This window comes from Trachurus japonicus, chromosome 9, assembly GCF_045865225.1.
Source record: "Trachurus japonicus isolate A0001 chromosome 9, Traja_1.0".
NCBI lineage: Eukaryota > Metazoa > Chordata > Actinopteri > Carangiformes > Carangidae > Trachurus > Trachurus japonicus.
The window spans coordinates 25,065,306-25,084,471 of NC_140915.1; the positions used below are offsets into that span (position 1 = coordinate 25,065,306).

Here is a 19,166-nt window from a genome sequence, read left to right on the forward strand (position 1 = left end):
GTAAATATATTTTTTTCTTTTTCTTTTTTTTAGCTACTTGTAATTGAAGATTTTACAATAACAGGTAAAAAGGCCAGCCTGAGCTAAAATGCAAAGTTCTCAGAGATGAACATATTTGGGTTAGCATGGACACACTCCATCAGGAGGTCATGGGAAATGATGGAAAGTTGCACAACTGGCGAGATGAGCTTTGTTTTCATTAGGAGAATGGATACCTCACGCTGAGACCATAATATGTCAACTCCAAACACGTCTGTTTTCCTCTGGAGCTTTCAGAGGAGTGGGCCATGGAGAGGACACTGTGATGGACCGAGGTTTCTGCTGGAACCACCACCTAGCGGCCACCATAGGGACTGTGTGTTGTATTTCCTCTTTGGTCTTGGGATTCAGACAACTTTGCCACCCGGGTCCCACCCTGTGGTCCCACCCCAAAAAAAATCAGTGAAAGCAGACGTTGTGACGGACGCGTGGAGCTGCGGGAAGCTGTGGTTGGAGTCAACTGGCAGGAGTCACGTTAAACCTGCAGAGGAGCCGGGCGAGAGAGGAGTTTTTGTTCTTTCAAAACTTTGGCGAAAACTGCGATTTAATAGTCTGTCTGTGTTTGTGTTTTTTGTTTTTTTAAAGAGAGAATAAGAACAACCGATTAAATCAAGGTAAGAAACAACTCTTATTCCTTATGCTCCTTCTTCTTTTTTTCTTTTTCTTTTTTTTTTCCTTTTTTTTTTTTTTTTTTTTTACAACTTCTGCATTAGTTCATTATTGAGACAGAAACCTGAACTTTCTAATAAACACGAAGTTTTCTCTGTAATTTAGTTTTTAATGTTTGATATCATCAGCATCATTTTTGACATTTTAGAACTTGGCATTTTTATTCACACCCACTTAATTCATTAATATACAGTTTAAAACCATCCCATTAGATCCTCAGTTGTATTCCTTAAAATCTTATTATCTTATGTGAAAACATTATACTTTTTATTTATTTATTCTTTTTTTTTTCTACTTGTGTAATTCCCAGCAGCTCTTTGGCTCTATGAAGAGCCCCCAGCCTCTCTTGCTCTGGATAATGTCACATCAGCAGTGACAGAACAGGAAGTCCCACATCTCTGATGGGACATTAGAGCCACTCTCTCAAGTGGATTTGTAACTTCTGTCCCAATGAGTGGATAATATGAGAGCTTTGGGCCCACTTGATATTTTATGATCCCGTTCTATCACTGCGACAGTTTAATACACAGTGGCTCCTCTGTCCACTAAACAACTTACTCCTTTGTTCTTAGTCTGGTGTTATATTTAGCAAGGGTATAGCTTCTTTTTGGTCCTCTATCTTTTTACTATCAAATGCCTGCTCAAGTGTAAAGGTATGATAATCCCCTGTGTCAGACGGGGTTATGAGTCATTCTTCTCCCTTAGCAGGACCCCCACTCCATTGTTTGTGTTGCTCCATTACAACACAGCCTGGACTAGATAAATGGTCAATGTCATGAACAAACTCAGGAAAGGGTATGACTCAAAAGATAGCTGCAGGGAGACACGTGAGGATGTCATGTACTATACATTTCCTTGCATGCTATACAGCATGTAGTAGTTGAGAGAATAGACAATATTGAGCTCCACTATACCTCCTCTAAAGAGTCAAGATGAATGCAGTTTTGTGTGTGTCCTGTGTTAAACAGACAGCTGGCGTGACTCTGTCTGGTAGAGGAAACACGTCCCTCTGACCAATCGCTGCTCACACTGATGTTGGTTTTGGCATCGGTGCTTTGCTATGTTTTCCACAGAACCAAACCACAAATGACTGAGCTCTTTTAATGTGACTTACGACATACAGGTCTTTTTTGTCTGTAATCCTGTGGCGGTAATTCATATGATGGTTCCTCTCTTCTGCAGGGTGCCCACATGCTTCAGCATCATTTCCAGTTTCCGCTGACGAGGAATTTGGCACATCATTGTGATAAAAGGGATGAATGAGGTACAAAGGGGTGAAATGTCACTTCCATTCTTCAAAAGCTGCTTCTGATTCCCAGCGTATCTTTGATAATTCTAACCTTAAAACAATTTCTCATCAGTTTCATTTTTTAATGTTTTTTGTCCAAGTCTCTATTGATTTGGATTGGCTGTAGAGCGCCAATAGCAAAGACTGTACATTCTCAGATCATGATCCATTTTTTATTAAAAGAATGTTTACTTCCAGCGTAAATACCAACAAGAGCTACAAGAGCAATGTAGCCTACAACTTAACTTTACAAAATTGATTGTTTTGAAGGCTGGTATCTACTAACTAGAATGAGGATGTGATCAGATGAGGTGAGAGGAGATGTGTCAGTAACTGGGTGGTTTGCCTCTACTTTAACCTGGGCTCATAATTCCCACTCGAATCAAAACATAATGAGTAAAAGAAGTATCATAGTTGTTAATACCTTGCTTCTGGTACCATTCTGTTGCAATTCTCCATGTTGCTTATTACTTCTAACTGCATCTCTTAAACTCTTATTTATCCTTCTATCCTCCATCCTTTGTTCTGTACTTCCTCAGCCTTCTTTTGGAAACTAGTGTGCACCATTATTAAGGACAGATAATTTCACTTACTGCTACAGTGATAAGCAAGAACTCATGCATGTGAAGAGAGGAAGGAGACAAATTATGAAAATGGGGAGACACCTGTTCAGAAGAAAATAAAAGCCTGAATGCTGACGACAGCAGATCTAAAGCCAAACAATTTGAGCTGACAGTTTATGAGTAAATATGGAGCGTTTGGATTTGAACAGATTAGACTTCTTTTTCCATTTGTACAAGACTTTCCTAATTACCAAAAGGCCATGCAGCTCACTCAGAACATTTTGTCATGGTTTTTATTCCAGGGCCGTGCTGCTCTCTTCAGAAGGTGCCACCTTGCTCTGTCCAGGGCCGACACCCTCGGTTCAGCTCCTGCCAAAGCTGATCTCTCTCTGGACACAGGAAATGGCGGGGCCGCTCAGCCTGAGAGCGAGGTGGCATTCCCCCTGTCTGAGCTCTCAGACCTGTTCGAGAGTGTGGACGCTTCTCCGTCAACTCAGATGGACACAAGTCAGGATTCAGCCGTGGAGGCGGTTCAGCCCGGCCAACCTGCAGATGGCCGACAGAACCTGCGGATGAAATTTCAGGGTGCTTTCAAAAAGGGCATTTCCACTCCAATGGACCTTTTGGAGTCAACCATATATGAGTCAAATGTGGTCCCAGGCCCCAAGAAAGCACCCATGGACTCGCTGTTTGACTATGGTACCTATGGTAATATGAGCAACCAGAAGAAGCGCAGGAAGAAGCTTCCAAGAGGGTGAGAAGGGGGCTCACTCTCCAGAATTTAAACTACCTGGTTTAAGGGTTTACTTTTTGTCCTACCAGTGGTAAACTGGATGTTTTTCTAAAGGGACAAAAGGGGTGGTTTGGAAAATGATGTCATAAAATCAGCACACACACACACACACACACACACACACACACACACACACACATGCACATGCACACACACACACACACGCACACACACACAGTGCAGCCCTTCTTTCAGTCCATTCACTGATCTAACAGAGGGCATGTTGTTGGTTCCTCTGCAGCCGTTGAGGTAATATTTAGGCTGCTGCCTGTTTCTGGCTGCCATACCTGTCCCAAACACTACACAGAGGTCTATTTACAGAAGCACTGAAGGGTGTGGGTGTGATTACCTAAAAGATGGTTTGTGTATCAAAAGTTTCGCCCAACAAAATGCATGGGTTTAAAGATAATGCAGCATGTCATTAAGCACATTAAATGTGTGATTTACATTTTTATATATTTTTGTCTTCTTAGTAAAACGGAGACATCCTGTGATGATGGTCAAAGCTCAGAACCACCAAAGGTGATGAAAACCTTCAACCGCTCTGTCCTTTTTGACTGTGTGTCACGTGGAGACCCCGAGGCCCTCGAGGGCCTGTTGGAATACCTGCAAAGTAACGAAAAGCGGTTAACTGATGAGGAGTTCAGAGGTGAGACTAAATTGTGTAGAATATATTTATTTTTCACTTGTCTGAAACCCACTAGCTACTGCAGATTGAGACTGTGAGGGAATAAAATGGTTTAAGATACCGATTACACAAGTTAATTTCTCACTTTTTTTTTTTTTTTTTTAAAGTATATTTTTTGGCTTTTTATGCCTTTATTCGATAGGACAGTTGAGAGTATGACAGGAAATGGGAGGCAGAGATGGGGGGAATGACATGCAGGATAGGGCCGTCCGACGCGGGACTCGAACCGGGGCCGCCTGCAGCGAGGACTATAGCCTCAACACATGGGGCGGGTGCTCTACCAACTGAGCTAAACTCCGCCCCTAATTTCTCACTTTTTAACACAGTTTATGTCAGAGTTCTTACTCAAGTCCCAACTGTGCCTTTGCTCTAAAGCAGAGGCTCAGCTTTATCTAGGTGGTTTTTATCTTTGACCCCTTTTATTCCCTAGTTTCCCTTTTTTGCTCAGAGGATGTGAGGGGGAAAAGGTGGAGTGGTGTTGTGGTCTTTGTCTGCTAAGGGCAGGCCCAAGGAAAGCTTCCTGTCTGTTTGCGGAGTTTTCTCAGGCCTATAACAAGGAGCAGAGAAAAATCACAGCAAACTGTCATCTTTCAGGCTTATAATCTTTTTTGGGTGGGGGTGGGGGGACTAAACCCCTGACTAAAAATAGTGGCGGGTTGCCTTGACCCCTCTTTTCAACAGTTTGCTCTTATGACCATGAATACTGTAGGCCAAAAAGAAAAAAAAAAAAAAAAAAATCAAAATTCACAAAACTCTGTCTTCTTTCCTCCTGTAGCCTACTCATTGTCTGCCCATTCAGAGAAACATAACAGGAAATCATATTTTAATCCAGACAGCCACTTATTCAGTTGCCAGAGAAAACATGGAGAGGCTTTGGCATAGCATGGTTAATAAAAAAAGAGATAAATTATTATTTGATTAAATACTATTCACATATTGAATCAGTTGGAACTGATCGACATAAGAAAGTAGAAAAGTCATAGTGAAAAGCTTAAGTTAGCCTGATGGATAAATAGTGAAAAAGTTTGCAGTGGATTAAGTTGGAATAGTTAGGCGGAAGTAATGGTTAAATAGTTGAAAACTAGTGCAAAACTAGATGAATCAGATATCTGAAACTAAGTAATACACGGTTAAAATTGGTCTTTATAAGGAATAGATAAATGGTTGAAATAGAAATAGATAAACAGTTCAAGAAGGATAATACTGAATAGTAAACCAGATGAAAGAACATATTAATGGTCAAAATAACTAATAGATACTATAAAGACAGATAATTGACCAACCATCCTCAATCATAATCATGCATTTGCAGGATGATTACAACAGTTTCCACTTTTATAATGTTTATAATTGTTAATTTAATCCAGTTTAAAATAAATTCAAAATCAACACATTTGAACTATGAAAGGTAGTGATGATGGGGTGTATTTCAGTTTGTTGAGTAAGTAACTATCCTGTCTAAACAATTCTGTGAAGTGAAATTTATGTTTTTATTTCATCCCCTTTCTTGTTTTCCCAGAGCCATCCACGGGTAAGACGTGTCTACCTAAAGCCCTGATGAACCTTTACGGTGGCCAGAACGACTCCATTCCACTCCTGGTGGACATCGCAGACAAGACTGGAAACCTCAGAGAATTTATCAATTCACCCTTTAGAGATCTCTATTACAGAGGTATGGAAACAACCCCATAATGACAAGATGCTGTTACATTAAACTCATTTGTAATTTAAAAGAGTTGTTTATAATAGACTACGACCCCCTCCACATCACTGAACCTAACAGAGTGGTTTGTTATTAAACCAGACTGGTGGGTGAGGCCCAATTAGGGGGAAGAGGTACTTATTTGCAATGACTGCATTACACAGTTGTATACAGTTTGTGAGATAACAGTGACAGAAACCATTTGATCTTGGAGTACAAAATGTGGTGTGGTGTGATGTGGTGTGATACATATTGATCAAATATGCTTCTCAACCGGCCTGCCCTCCTTGCCCCAGTCTGAATGTTTCCCATATTCCACGTTATAAAGTGTTTTCTTGTCTATACACAACATCTATTGTACGTCTGCCCGTCCCGGGTGAGGGATCCTTCCCTCCCCTGTTACTCACCTTGAGGTTTTCCCCATTTTTTCCCTGCTAAGTGTTTTTTTGGGAAGTTTTTCCTCTGTCGACGTGAGTGAGGGTCTAAGGGCAGAGGAAGTTGTTATGATGCTGTGTAAAGCCCTTTGAGACAAACTGTTTGTAAAAATGGGCTATACAGATAAACTTGCCTTGCCTTGCCTAATTGCTGCACTTATCACAAATAGTTTCTCTCTTTTTTTTTTTTTTGCAGAAGCTGGAGTGTTTTTTATGACAACATAAAAATGTTAAAGGGCTCCGTTTCTGAGTGCTGATCCCAGAGAAACAACCTACACATAAATCTCACCAACAGAGCAATTTAGTCAGTTTTTTTATGACCAGCACCCACGAGTTTATAATTGGACATCAGTTTCACATAAGACATATTTCTGTGGACAAATGGCAAGCTAGATTTTATGACATTATTTATTTGAAAAAGTGTTTCAGGTATTTTTCACAGCACACAAAGCAGGGGTATGAAGTAATGCTTTTGTACTGTGGTTTGGTTATATTGTCAGGCCAGACGGCGCTCCACATTGCCATAGAGCGACGCTGTAAGCAGTATGTTCAGCTGCTGGTGGAGAATGGGGCTGATGTTCATGCTCAGGCCAGGGGACGTTTCTTCCAGCCCAAAGACGAGGGGGGCTACTTCTACTTCGGTAAAGACCTTTATCACACACATAAATCTTGTTTTTTAACAACAGAGTTAATTGTGTTTCTGTACTGTATTAATACTCTGCCATTATGTGATAAAACACACAAACATTCAGACATAGGCCTCTGAAAAGCTGTGACTGTATTTTCTGCCTCATACGTCTGTAATGATGTGGTGCGTCTGAGGTTTCTGTGACTTCACTGGTCACTCTTTCAGTTTCCACATTGGCTCAGTTTCTGCTTCACTCATAAGCAGCCTTTCTGTCTTTTACAACCTGGAGTTGACATCAAAGTTTTGTAATGTGCTACAGCTGCCAAGATAAAATAGTTGACCACGATTACATTTTCCTGGCAAGGAAACCTCTGCTGCCATTCATAAATGAAGTGACACAAGACCCCACCCTTTCTCTTTTCAACGTGGCTGGACTAATGTCTGGCTACTGCAGTGGTCCAGTGGTGAACTCCACCTTTCACCCAAATGTTTTCTTGAAGTATCGTACGAGGAACCAACGTTAGTCATGCTCCGAAAACACATGAAAGACGAGCATTATGTCACGTGTTCGAGATGCAAGTCTAGTGAAAGGTGTCTGTATTCAGCAGTTAAGAAAAGTAAACATCCTCTGCCAGTGGGAAGGACTTCACTGACCTCTAAGAAAAGAAGGAAAAATAAAACAGCCTGTAAATTAAACTTAACGCTGCCCTCTGCTGGCCTCTGCTACCTCCTCCATCAATGTATACAGTGTGGTATTCAGAGAAAAATATGTTTTTATTTATAACAATATGCTACTTTAGCTTTTTGATTATAATTATAGCAGATATAATTAATTTTAATTTGACAAAAAAAAACAAACATTAGAAGAGGTAGAAGCAGCTTGTTGTGGACTCTGTTTTATTTTTTACCCAACCCAATTTAAGAATTGTTTATTTGATTACATTCAAGTGTTATATTCCTAACTCATCACAGAGGAGATGATTTCTATTTGCACTTAGCACGGTTGTCATTCCCAAATCCCAGCGTGTCCGGGCACAGTGTGAGTAATTTGCTGCGGAGCTTTGCAGTGAGGTGAACAGGAACCTGGCAGGGCTGATGGCTAATGGGATTTAGACTCACGCTAACACTCTGCATGCACCCGTGCAAATCCATGAAGAGGAGCGTTTCTATGTGAGGTGACAAAGTAATCTGTCACCCATGGCAACGGCTCATTTTCAGCTGCTGCTTTTGGCACTCTGGCCCTATTGCGCCCCTCCCTCAAACAACTGCTAATTGTGCTGTTTTCATAGCAGGGATTTAAGTCAAATCTTTGATCCATGTTTAGTATGCTTTGCAAAAACATACAGAAGCCAGCTACAGTTCTTAATTAACCCTCCTGTTGATTTGCTTATTTTTAAGATGAAATGCAGTTCTCCTAATCTCCTGTGAATTGAGTGTGAAGTGAGCGCTCTCTCTCTCTCTGTCTCTGTCTCTGTATGCCCAGGTGAGCTGCCTCTCTCTCTGGCTGCGTGCACCAACCAGCCTGACATTGTGCACTACCTGACTGAGAATCCACACAAGAAGGCTGACCTGCGGCGCCAGGACTCACGTGGAAACACGGTGCTGCACGCCCTGGTGCACATCGCGGACAACACCAAGGACAACACACGTTTCCTCACAAAGATGTACGACCTGCTGCTAATCAAGAGCGCTAAGCTCTACCCAGAATGCAGCCTGGAGACAGTGCTCAACAGTGACGGCATGTCACCTCTCATGATGGCCGCCAAGCTGGGCAAGATAGGGGTAGGGATAATGCAGGATCAGCACAATAAAAGTTTTTATCAACACATTTCTACTTCAGTTCAGCTTCTTCGTATTCTTCCAGGTTTTTCAGCACATTATCCGACGAGAGATCAAAGATGAGGAAGTTCGGCATCTGTCTCGAAAGTTTAAGGACTGGGCGTATGGTCCAGTGTACTCCTCCCTCTACGATTTGTCTTCGTTGGATACGTGTGGAGAGGAACCGTCTGTGCTGGAAATCCTCGTCTACAACAGTCGCAATGAGGTGAATTAAGACACCTGCAAGACTAACTGTGAAAGAAGTATTTGGAGCAACAAATCCCCAGCGTTCACATTGTGAAGACAAAACAAAATTGTTTGAAATGTATGACGGCATCAAAAACTTAAGTGTGCAAAAAGGCCTGTGTGTACATAGATCAGGATGTTGTTTTATCCTTTATATTTATTACATTGTACTTGTGTCATGTTTCTGGTCTTGTTCTCAGAACCGCCACGAGATGCTGGCAGTGGAGCCCATCAATGAGCTGCTGAGGGCCAAATGGCAGAAGTTTGGTGCTGTCACCTTTTACATCAGTGTGGTTTCCTACCTCATCACCATGATCACCTTTACCCTTGTGGCTTATTACCACCCTACACAGGGAACGGTGGGTATGGCACAACTGAAAATATAGATTCCCCTCCCAGCGTGAGTAGATTCACAGGAGACCTGATCAGTGACTCATAATTTGAAAATGTTGAATGTGCTGTTGCAGCAATGAATTTTCAATACACCACATGAATATATAGCAGGTATTAAATGTATGTTATATATGTTTCTTTATGCTTATTTAATTCAGTGGATTTCCATGCAGGCCACATTTGCAGTACGTTAGATGTTTTCATATGAAATGCTAATGCATCATGTATTTAAGGACTAAATACGCTTATCTGCTCTCTTGGCAAGTGGTAGATGTGTATATCCATTCTCACGTATGTACACTTAATATGAATCTACAGCTGGTTAGCTTAGCTTAGCATAAAGATGAGAAGTAGGGAGAAACAGAAGCTTTGTCTAATTTTAAAATCTTCCTAAACTCGACAATTACCATCTGTGCACAAATCTTAACGAAAAACAAATGGAGGGTTATGTGCTAATAGTAAAATAAACTAACCAGCAAGTGGCTGTAATACTAAAACATTCAGACTGAGTTGAATCTAAATTAAATCTTAAGTCTTCCTCCCTTCCAGCCTCCGTACCCCTACAATACATCCTCAGACTACCTGAGGATGGTGGGAGAGATTGTCACCTTGGCATCAGGAATCTTCTTTTTCCTCACCAATGTGAGTCTGACGCATCTCTACAGATCACTGATTGTCTCAACACTGTTTTCCAGTCTGTTGCATCAAACTCAGAGCCCGAACGATACTGTTATTGTCATCATGGAAATGTTTCTCCTGCTTTTTGCAGATTAAAGACGTCTTCCTGAAGAAGTGTCCTGGGGTGAAGTCTTTATTTATTGATGGATCCTTTCAGCTGCTGTAGTGAGTCCCTATCCTCTATCCTTCTTCCGCCTCTTCCTCGTATTTGCTGCAGCTCTTGCTGACTTTTTTCCGAGGGCAAATTTTGTATCCTTTTAATTGAGTCATCTAATTAATATCTCAACCTCCTCGCTGGCATGTTTTATAGTTTACATCTTTAATTAAACTCGGGATACAAACAAAGAGCAGAGGATGTCGTGCACCTCTCTGAACCGTGTTGATTTAGATCATAACAACATGGCTGTGATGTCTACATTCTGTAACAATGCCAGACACACTAGAAATCAAACCTCCATGTTTTACTCGACTGTCACAGATGCTGGAACTGGTTCTTTGACAAAGTTTTTTCTCTGTCCTCTCTAGTTTCATCTACTCTGTGCTGATTGTAGTCACAGCTGCTCTCTACCTTTCTGGCATTGAAGCCTATGTGTCTGTGATGGTGTTTGCACTTGTCCTTGGCTGGATGAACACACTATACTTCACAAGAGGCCTGAAACTCACTGGCACCTACAGCATTATGATACAGAAGGTTAGATCCTGGAGGAAATTAACAGAAAATTAATTATCCCTGAACATCACTGTCCCTGAGTCTTAACACTCCTCTTTTATTTTTCCTTCTCAGATTCTTTTCAAAGACCTTTTCAGATTTTTGCTGGTGTATGTGCTCTTCATGATCGGATATGCATCAGGTAGGCTTACTGTATGCTCACCTAAATTTACATCTCTGTGTCAGCATTACTTCAGCATTAATACCTTAATTCATTATTATTTGTCATGGGTTGAACTGAGAGATAGTTAATAATAATCTCGTATCTGTTAATGTCATATATAAAGTTAGAGCCTAGAGACGGTTTGCTTTTAAGCTTTTAACACTAAGCTTTGACAGGGGGTCTCCCACTTGTGTTCTTACTAAATTAACCATACTCTGGCTCCTAGCCTGGCTTCAAAGGTAAAGAAACTCACTTAACTCATACCTGTAATGCTGATTACTCCATGCATTATTTCTGTTTGATCCGTACAAAAAATTTGGCAACCAATCACCACCCTGTGGTTTAATGGTTGTTATGACTATTTGCGCTGCCTCTAGTCTTTGTGCTAAGCTAACTGCCTCTTGAGCAGTTTCATACTTAACAGACACATATGAGAGTGGTATAGATTTCCTCATCTAACTCCTGACAAGAAAGAGATTCAGTGTTTCTCTCATATTGTTGAACTACTCCTTTATGTTCCCATTGCTGTACTGTATAACCAAGCCTGATCTGGTCCCGCCCCACACAGCGCTGGTGTCCCTGCTGACAGTGTGCCCTCCACCGGGGACTGAATGTGAAGGAGGCTGCCCCACCTACCCCAAGTGCCGAGACCCAGACACCTTCAGCACCTTCCTGTTGGACCTGTTCAAGCTGACCATTGGGATGGGAGAGCTGGATATGATCCACAGCGCGCAGTATCCAGCAGTCTTCCTCATCCTGTTGGTTACTTATATCATCCTCACGTTTGTGCTGCTGCTCAACATGTTGATCGCTTTGATGGGGGAGACAGTCGGACAGGTGTCGAAGGAGAGCAAGAAGATCTGGAAGCTTCAGGTGAGCCGGTTGTTTGTGTTGAGCAGTGACAAAGGTGCTTTCATTCATTCAATCTTAAACATTGGTTTCATCAATCATCTATAGTAAATTGTCCAGGTTTTGACAGACTCATCATTCTTCGCCCCAACACACATAAGATGAAACAAACTGTTTTGAAAAATGAAATGTAAACAAGACAAAGAAGTGACTTTTGTGAGGCTGTACCAAGGCTGTTAACCTCTACATGCTAGCATGGTGACAGTGATAAAATACTGTTGTATAGCTGGCATTATGTTCACCATTTCAGGATGCACACATTCGCTAATAGCTAATAGTACAACTGAGGTTGGCGGTATGTCATTTGTTACATGGAATTGAGATTGGTTATACAATTCAACATTATGGCAGACCATTTAATACATGTTGAGACGACAACAGTCTAGATGTGCATCCTCCATGGTGACATGAGGGGAGAAGTTACTGTAGATAATGACCACAGTCATCAGGAGTCATCCTCTGGGCACCATGACATCTCATAAATAAGAGTCAAGCTATCTGAATGGTTAGATACTATAATTTATAAAACGGAAAGGTGAAATCCCGCAATCTGATTGGTTGTTAGCCGTGGTATATTGAGCATATACCACGGCTACTATTCTAAAACCTTATCACAGCGTAAGCTATCACTCCGCGTCAGGCACGTATGACTGGTATGAATGGAAGTTGTTGTCATGTATCCATGACAACGGACTGTTGCAGTCCGTAGTAAAAGACAGCTGGTGTTTTTACGATGTTAAAAAACGGACTAAAGTAGTTGACTTCACATGTTTAAGGTGAACTTTCACCTCCGGGGAGGGTTGACAACGGTAGAGGGGATTGATCAGTGACATTAACCTGAAAAAAAGCGGAGGAAAAGACGAGATGCAGAGCTAATTTGGAGCTAACGTCTGGAGAGGTGGGACTAGTTTTTTCACAGTGAGGCTATTTTATTGGATAATTATGTATTTCTGGTTGAATAAAACTACATGAAATTGATTGCGTATCCCTCTTTTATATTGCCTTTATTCGTAACCGTTTTATAAAAGCAATATATCACTCCAGTCCGTGGTATATGCTCATTATACCACTCTAAGGGGGTTGTCGTCCCTCCGCTTCGCGTCGGGCCGAACAACGCCCCTTAGCCGTGGTATAATGAGCATATACCACGGCCTGTCGTGATATATTGCTTAAATATATTAGGAAATATGTTTCTGAGATTTGAAAGGAATAAATATTTTAGTTGAAGATGTTTAAATAATATACTTAAACAGTGGGCAACAACCATCTTGGACATCGAGCGTTCATTCCCAGTCTTCCTCCGCAAGTCTTTCCGAGCCGGGGAGATGGTGACTGTTGGGAAGAACTGGGATGGTACACCAGACCGACGCTGGTGCTTCAGGTATGTTTTTTTGCATGACTTATAATCACTGATGCTAAGAAGCTCCAATGCCACAACAAAGAGAACTATCAATCCCAGCAGTGCCTTGTTGTATCAGGGTGGACGAGGTCAACTGGTGTCACTGGAATCAGAACCTGGCGATAATCAATGAGGATCCCGGCAAGTGCGAGACCAGCCAAGCTAACGTGTTGCAGCAGGGCGTTGGGGTCTTGAGGAGAGGTGAGATTGCTGATTGAAGTGTGTATGTTCATGTGGACCACACACTAATTCGTCCACACACATTAAATAATTGCTTCTTGTTTTTACCTCCCTCCAGACCGCTGGTCCACAGTGGTCCCACGAGTGGTGGAGTTAAGTAAGGGCCGCGAGGCGCTGATAGAGATGGAGCCCCTGACCCGCAGGCGCTGACGCCTGCAGAGGACCAGTGGCGTCCTTCTTGTAACGAGACAGTGGAGAGCCATCAGTAGCCTATCAGTGACATCACTCTGCTGGGGACAGTTTGGCTGTTAAGTGCACTAATTTGCACAGATCACATGTGCCTTTTGTTCACATAAAGTATAGTAAATATCACAGGAGGACAGCCAGTGTAAGAGGTCAGAGGACTGAGCACACACAGAGACACGGGATGTGCAGTGTCTTGAAAACTGCTCAACTCAACACAATGCCCGAGATTTAAAGATAAGGGAAAAAAGTATTATTAATGACACATTAAACTGGAAGCAAACATTTTCACTCACAAAGAATTGGAAACGTATCATGAATGTACTGTATTTGAATTTACATTTTAGACATTAGAAGCTGATCACTCAGGGATTTGTGAGTCAGAATATTTCAGCATTTCCAGTCTCAGTACAGTGTTACAGAAAAAAACTGTACCATAGGTTCTCTAATAGTGAGAAGCATAATTACTGTATCATTGCATTAACTTTGTAAATTCATTTTGATACAAATCCCATTTATAAAATATAATCAAAATGGGAGATCATTCCAAGAAAAGATTATATAATATAATAGTATGATGCATATTTATAGACAATAGAGTTCAGCTTTTAGTTGCTTGATTTATATTTAAAAGGTTTATATATGTTGTATCTATACAGATTAGAATGTATATACTGATTTTAATGTTTAGATTTCAGGCTGTGGGATGTCACTGTATAGAAGCAGAATATTTTATGCAATATATTTTCTTTCTATTTTCTATGTTGTATCAATTAAATAGTTTCAAATCTATGACAGTCTCAGGCTTGGACTGCCAGCCCAGGCAGCATAGCTTTCATTTAAACTAAAACAATGCACTGTGCCAATTTCCAATGTGTGCATTATTATATGAATACAAAGACATTGTTTTGAACAAGATGGGCATGATGAGCAGGTTGTAGTTGTCAAGCAAATGTGCAAATATGAGACAATAGCCTTCCGTGTTATGGTTTGTCTTTGAATTTCCAGAGTTATTGTTCCTTTGCAGCTGGGGTATTTGCATAATCAACTCTCAGGCCTTGCCATTATGTGCTTCCCCCTATTTCCTGCAGTGTTTTCATTGCAGTTGGATCCTTGCCCTATACAGCATCCTCTTTTTCTTTTCTTTTTTACGCATCTCTACTGTATGTATGCATGTATTTGTGTTATTGCACTACATGGCAGGGTTCATTAAGAGCAGATAGACTCAGTCATATAGAAATCATTTTCATTCATTCATTACTGTTGAAGGTCACAGGTCATTGTTCTCTTGTTTACTGTACATTACTTTTATAAAGAGACATTTCGAGTCTGCATTTTTGTATGGTTTGTACATTGCTGCACATAACAATAAACACTGAATTTATTTTATAAAGCAAGCCTCTTGTGTGTCATGCTGTTCTTTTTCTCCATGGACAATGTTTTCTGGTACCTGAATTGTCATTTGAATTCTTTTATCCTTGAATACTTGCTATTTATCAAATTCAATCAGACAGACAGGTAAGTACATTATCCATTTTATAAACGAATATGGAGAACAACAGAAGCTTGAAAGAAAGAACATGTTGTAAATTCATATGGGATTTTCTTTGGGACCATCTTTTTTTGTTATTCTGGTTTTGCTCTTTCCTTTAGTCCTTTAACAGGACTAATGTTAGTACTCTATAGTTGCACAAACAGATACAGTTGTATTGTTATTGATGTTTGTTCTGTTGCACATGGAACTGTATTATCATCCTGAAAGTCAGGAAATAGACTGTATTGTTTAGCAACCATCAATATAGTTTTTTAGAGAGACTTGATGACATTACAGGTGTGAAAATCATTTCCATTGTATCTTTTACAATGTTCTTACAAACCTGTATTGTAAGAACTCATTGATAGGATTTCAAGTTCTGCTCAGTTGTAGACGATCATGTCATGTGCAGTTCCTCCTCTGGCCTGCTGATGGCTGCAGAGGTCTAAATTCCTCTGCTGTGTTGCACGAACGGATCCCAGATGAGAAAGACAAGTGTTATGTCTACTCCTGCAGATGCTGTAGGACACAAATATATTTTAATAGCTGTAAAAGTTGCTTTGTCATTGCAAACTGTTACTTTAATAGGTATTAGTAGCCCACTTGTATTTGTATTTTTTTATTTTTTATTTTTTACTCCTTTGGTTCTCAGGTCTCATTGACCTCGCTGTAACACCTGGCTTGTAATTATGGGCTTTTGCCCATAATGATGTAATGAAACCACAAGCTGGCAACAATTTATGAAGTGCTTCATTGCTTTTCACCTTTAATCATTGCACCTAACCTTTCGTTTTCCTCTTTAAAATGTGGTGATTCTTTCTGATGATAACTAGGGCCTCACCCCTTCACCTCCCATCCTCCTCCTCCTCCTCCTCCTCCTCCTCCTCCTCCTCCTCCCCCCCCCCCTCTTCCTCTCTGAGGCCAGCAGCGTTGAAGGACACAGGGAATCTCTCGCCACCTCAGAGAAGAGGCTAATCCTCTTTGCCCCAACTTTAACTGGGCCACTAATCCTCCAGGTTTATCTAAGCAGTGAGCACCTAGCACTGCTGACAACTTGGCCTGCCCTCCTCCCTGCAGCCTGTTAAGTAGGGCAGGGCTCGGTCCTGCAAGTGTCACTGTCAGCAACTCTGGAAGCGCACACTTGCACAGGAAGTGTGAGCTGTTAACAAAATGGCTCACTTGCTTGCAGCATGTGTGTGCTCACTGTCACAAATGTGTCTCAACAAACCAAGTGACAGCCAAGCAGGATCATGTTGTAACGGTTGTCGTTTAGTAACCACACATGAGGGAAAGTTGACTGTCTCAACCAAAGGTCTTAAGTAAACTAACTAGCTTAGATATTGGCTGTACAAATTGTTCAGCTATTGTCCAGCCAGTTAAGCTTTAAGGTGTTTAGGCTGATGAGACTCAAGCGGATACTGGGCTGGACTTGGGCCAACTCATTCTTTATTCACTAAACAACACTCCAGACTGTCTGATGGCTTCAAGTGCAACATTCATTGTCTGCCTGAGGTCCAGCAGCCTGACACAGAGGAGGAAACGTGGATACATATCACACTATTTCACAAACAAACGCAAAGGCTAGATCATCACTGAATCACTCTCTGAGGTAAAAGATCAAATCGAGTTGAGACCTAAAAGATAAGGGTCAGCTTACTCACAGTTGCCAATTCTCTTCCTTGAAATAATTCCTTGAAATTCCTTCCATGATCCCCAGAGAAATATTTCACTCAGGTGTGGTATTTCTAAATGGAATGAGTAATCACTGGAAGCACTGGGAGATGAGGAGCCAGAGACATATTGGTTAGGTGGCGTGTGAGATGACCTTTCAGTTCATCTAAGATGAAACGAGGCTGCTGAACCCGAAATGATTCAGAGTGTCTAAACTGACAGGCGAGGGCACTGCCGCGGCAGAGCGGCAGCCTGCTGCCCCGGCCTCTGTAGGCATCTCTCATGATTTATTGTGAAATTGCCAGGGACTCAATGTGGCGTGCAGGTGAATGAGTTTTGCTAATAAGAGAAGCATTTCTGCTCCACAGAGCTCTTTTTCTGTCTGAGCGAGCGTGTATGAAATCAGTGTGCAGTCTCCCAGTACCACACGCTCTGGTGGAGGCGGCTGGCTCATCAGTCTACAGTTTATCTGATGTTTTAGGTGGGTGGAGAGGTTGGGAGTGAGGAGAGAAAAAGAGGACGAAGCATCAATATTGAGTTCTTGAAGGTACCTGTGTTGTTAAACATTTAGATTGGGAGCATGTTGTGTTGCTCTTTTTTCAGGAAGTGGACTTGCACTATGACTATGCCACTCTGGAATCCTACAGGTGAAAAAACGTGATTTTTGATATGTTGACATTAGATTTTCAGTGATGAAATTAAAATATAATTTAGAACTAACGCATTAACTTTTGTTATTCTTTTTGTTTTTGGAGATGTATGGGGGCAAAGGAATATGAGTTGCAATGAGAGACAAAGCTTAGTGCCTGTGCTTTGATTTGTAATTCAGAAAAACTGTGAGTCTATATCTGAGAGAGCTGATGTTCCTTTATTGTATGGTTCGAACATCAAGGCCTCAGAGGAGGACACCTTGTCTTGACTTCTTTGCTAAATTGCGTGTAAAGAGACTTAGCCTTTGGATTCTGCTTAAGAGCAGTTTCTTCAAATCCTCACCCGGGAAAAATGTCAATCATTCCCACAATGTACTCTCCCCCTTTCCCCTATTTTTCCGTGATTGTTTGTTTAGCGGAGGTGAGGATGTTTTCCAGTCATGGCACCGACAACACATCCTTCATAAACTGTGAGTCCTCGTGATGCCACAATACGCTGCTGCAAAGGTGAAAAAGGTCAAGTGAACAACAGGATTGTAGAGGGGCAGCATATGGTGCTGATGTGCGAAGCGAATCCTTAGACTAATATGCTTACTATCGTTACACTGAGGTGATGAAGATGTTTACAGAAAGAAAGAAAGAAAGAAAGAAAGAAAGAAAGAAAGAAAGAAAGAAAGAAAGAAAGAAAGAAAGAAAGAAAGAAAGGATTACTATGGATGAGTATAGCAACAGGACAGGCATAGAAGTCATCTGCTTTATTTACTTATGTCAAACAATAATACATAAGAGAGGAGAGGTCAAATGAAAACCCACCATCTACATTAAAATAAAGAAATTTCAGTCCTGAGATTGACAAAAAGTAGGGAACAGACAAAATATCTACTGTGGTCGTTGGGATGGAGGAGGGACAGTGGCAGTTTCAGCAAATTGAAGATGATGGTTGTGGGGAGATTAGGGGAAGATTGCAGAACTGGAGAGGGGGTAGAAGGTAAGCAATCACTGGGATGCTTGGCTTTAGGCACATTCAAAAGTTGAAAACCCCACGACTAAAGGATTTTACAGCTTTTTTTTTTAATATTCAGACTTCTTATTTCGAAATCTAAGACTCATATATTATCATTTTCAAAAAAGAAGAAAAAAAAGCAAGGTATCCTTTACATTTTTTTCATCCTGAGGAGACAAAATCATTTTTTAAACATAAATACAACACTGCAGGGAGAACAATAAGAGAGATGCTTTATAGATTTCCCATTTCCATATATATTATTTTCTCAAGGTTGCAGCACCCTCAGACTTTGGCAGCGTTGGTGCATTTGAGATCATTCGGGAAAAAACAGCCCTGTTTGTCCACAGGAACATTCTGAGAGCCACACAAACAGTAAAAGGAAACAGGAAGAAAACAAGCAAAATCCCCAGACTTTTGTGTTTAGATTGGATACAGCAATATACCCTCCACATAAACTAGATGAATATTTGGAGGCCATAAGCTTCTTCAGCTGAACATACATAGTCGTGATGCTGAAGAAATAAAACACTGTAAGCTCTTGGAATTACGACCTGCTGCACTGCCTTTTTAGAAAAGGACTCCGGGGCTGTGCCTTAAGAAAATGATCCTGATTCATTGTGTGATCTGTGCTGATTTTGAACGTGTGTTGCATCAAAAAAAAGAAAAGAAAAGACAAGAAAAGATTCATAAAAAGTGTGGTACTCATATGTGACCCATCCAGTTTTATTCAGTAGCACTTAAGATATGGCAATGTGCTCTAACT

General features: G+C 41.1%; 1 protein-coding gene across 1 annotated transcript; it reads left to right on the forward strand.

Moving 5' to 3' along the window:
- The first annotated feature begins 443 nt into the window (after positions 1–443).
- Positions 444–14,939, forward strand: trpv4 (transient receptor potential cation channel, subfamily V, member 4). Its single transcript, XM_085786874.1, has 17 exons — positions 444–653; positions 1,891–1,972; positions 2,862–3,313; positions 3,826–4,001; positions 5,560–5,712; positions 6,677–6,817; positions 8,288–8,586; positions 8,669–8,848; positions 9,069–9,227; positions 9,811–9,903; positions 10,031–10,104; positions 10,465–10,630; positions 10,724–10,790; positions 11,380–11,684; positions 12,974–13,101; positions 13,199–13,320; positions 13,418–14,939. Exons 2-17 carry the CDS (start codon positions 1,964–1,966, stop codon positions 13,507–13,509), a joined length of 2,616 nt encoding a protein of 871 aa, XP_085643000.1. The 5' UTR covers positions 444–653; positions 1,891–1,963; the 3' UTR covers positions 13,510–14,939.
- The last annotated feature ends 4,227 nt before the right edge of the window (positions 14,940–19,166 follow it).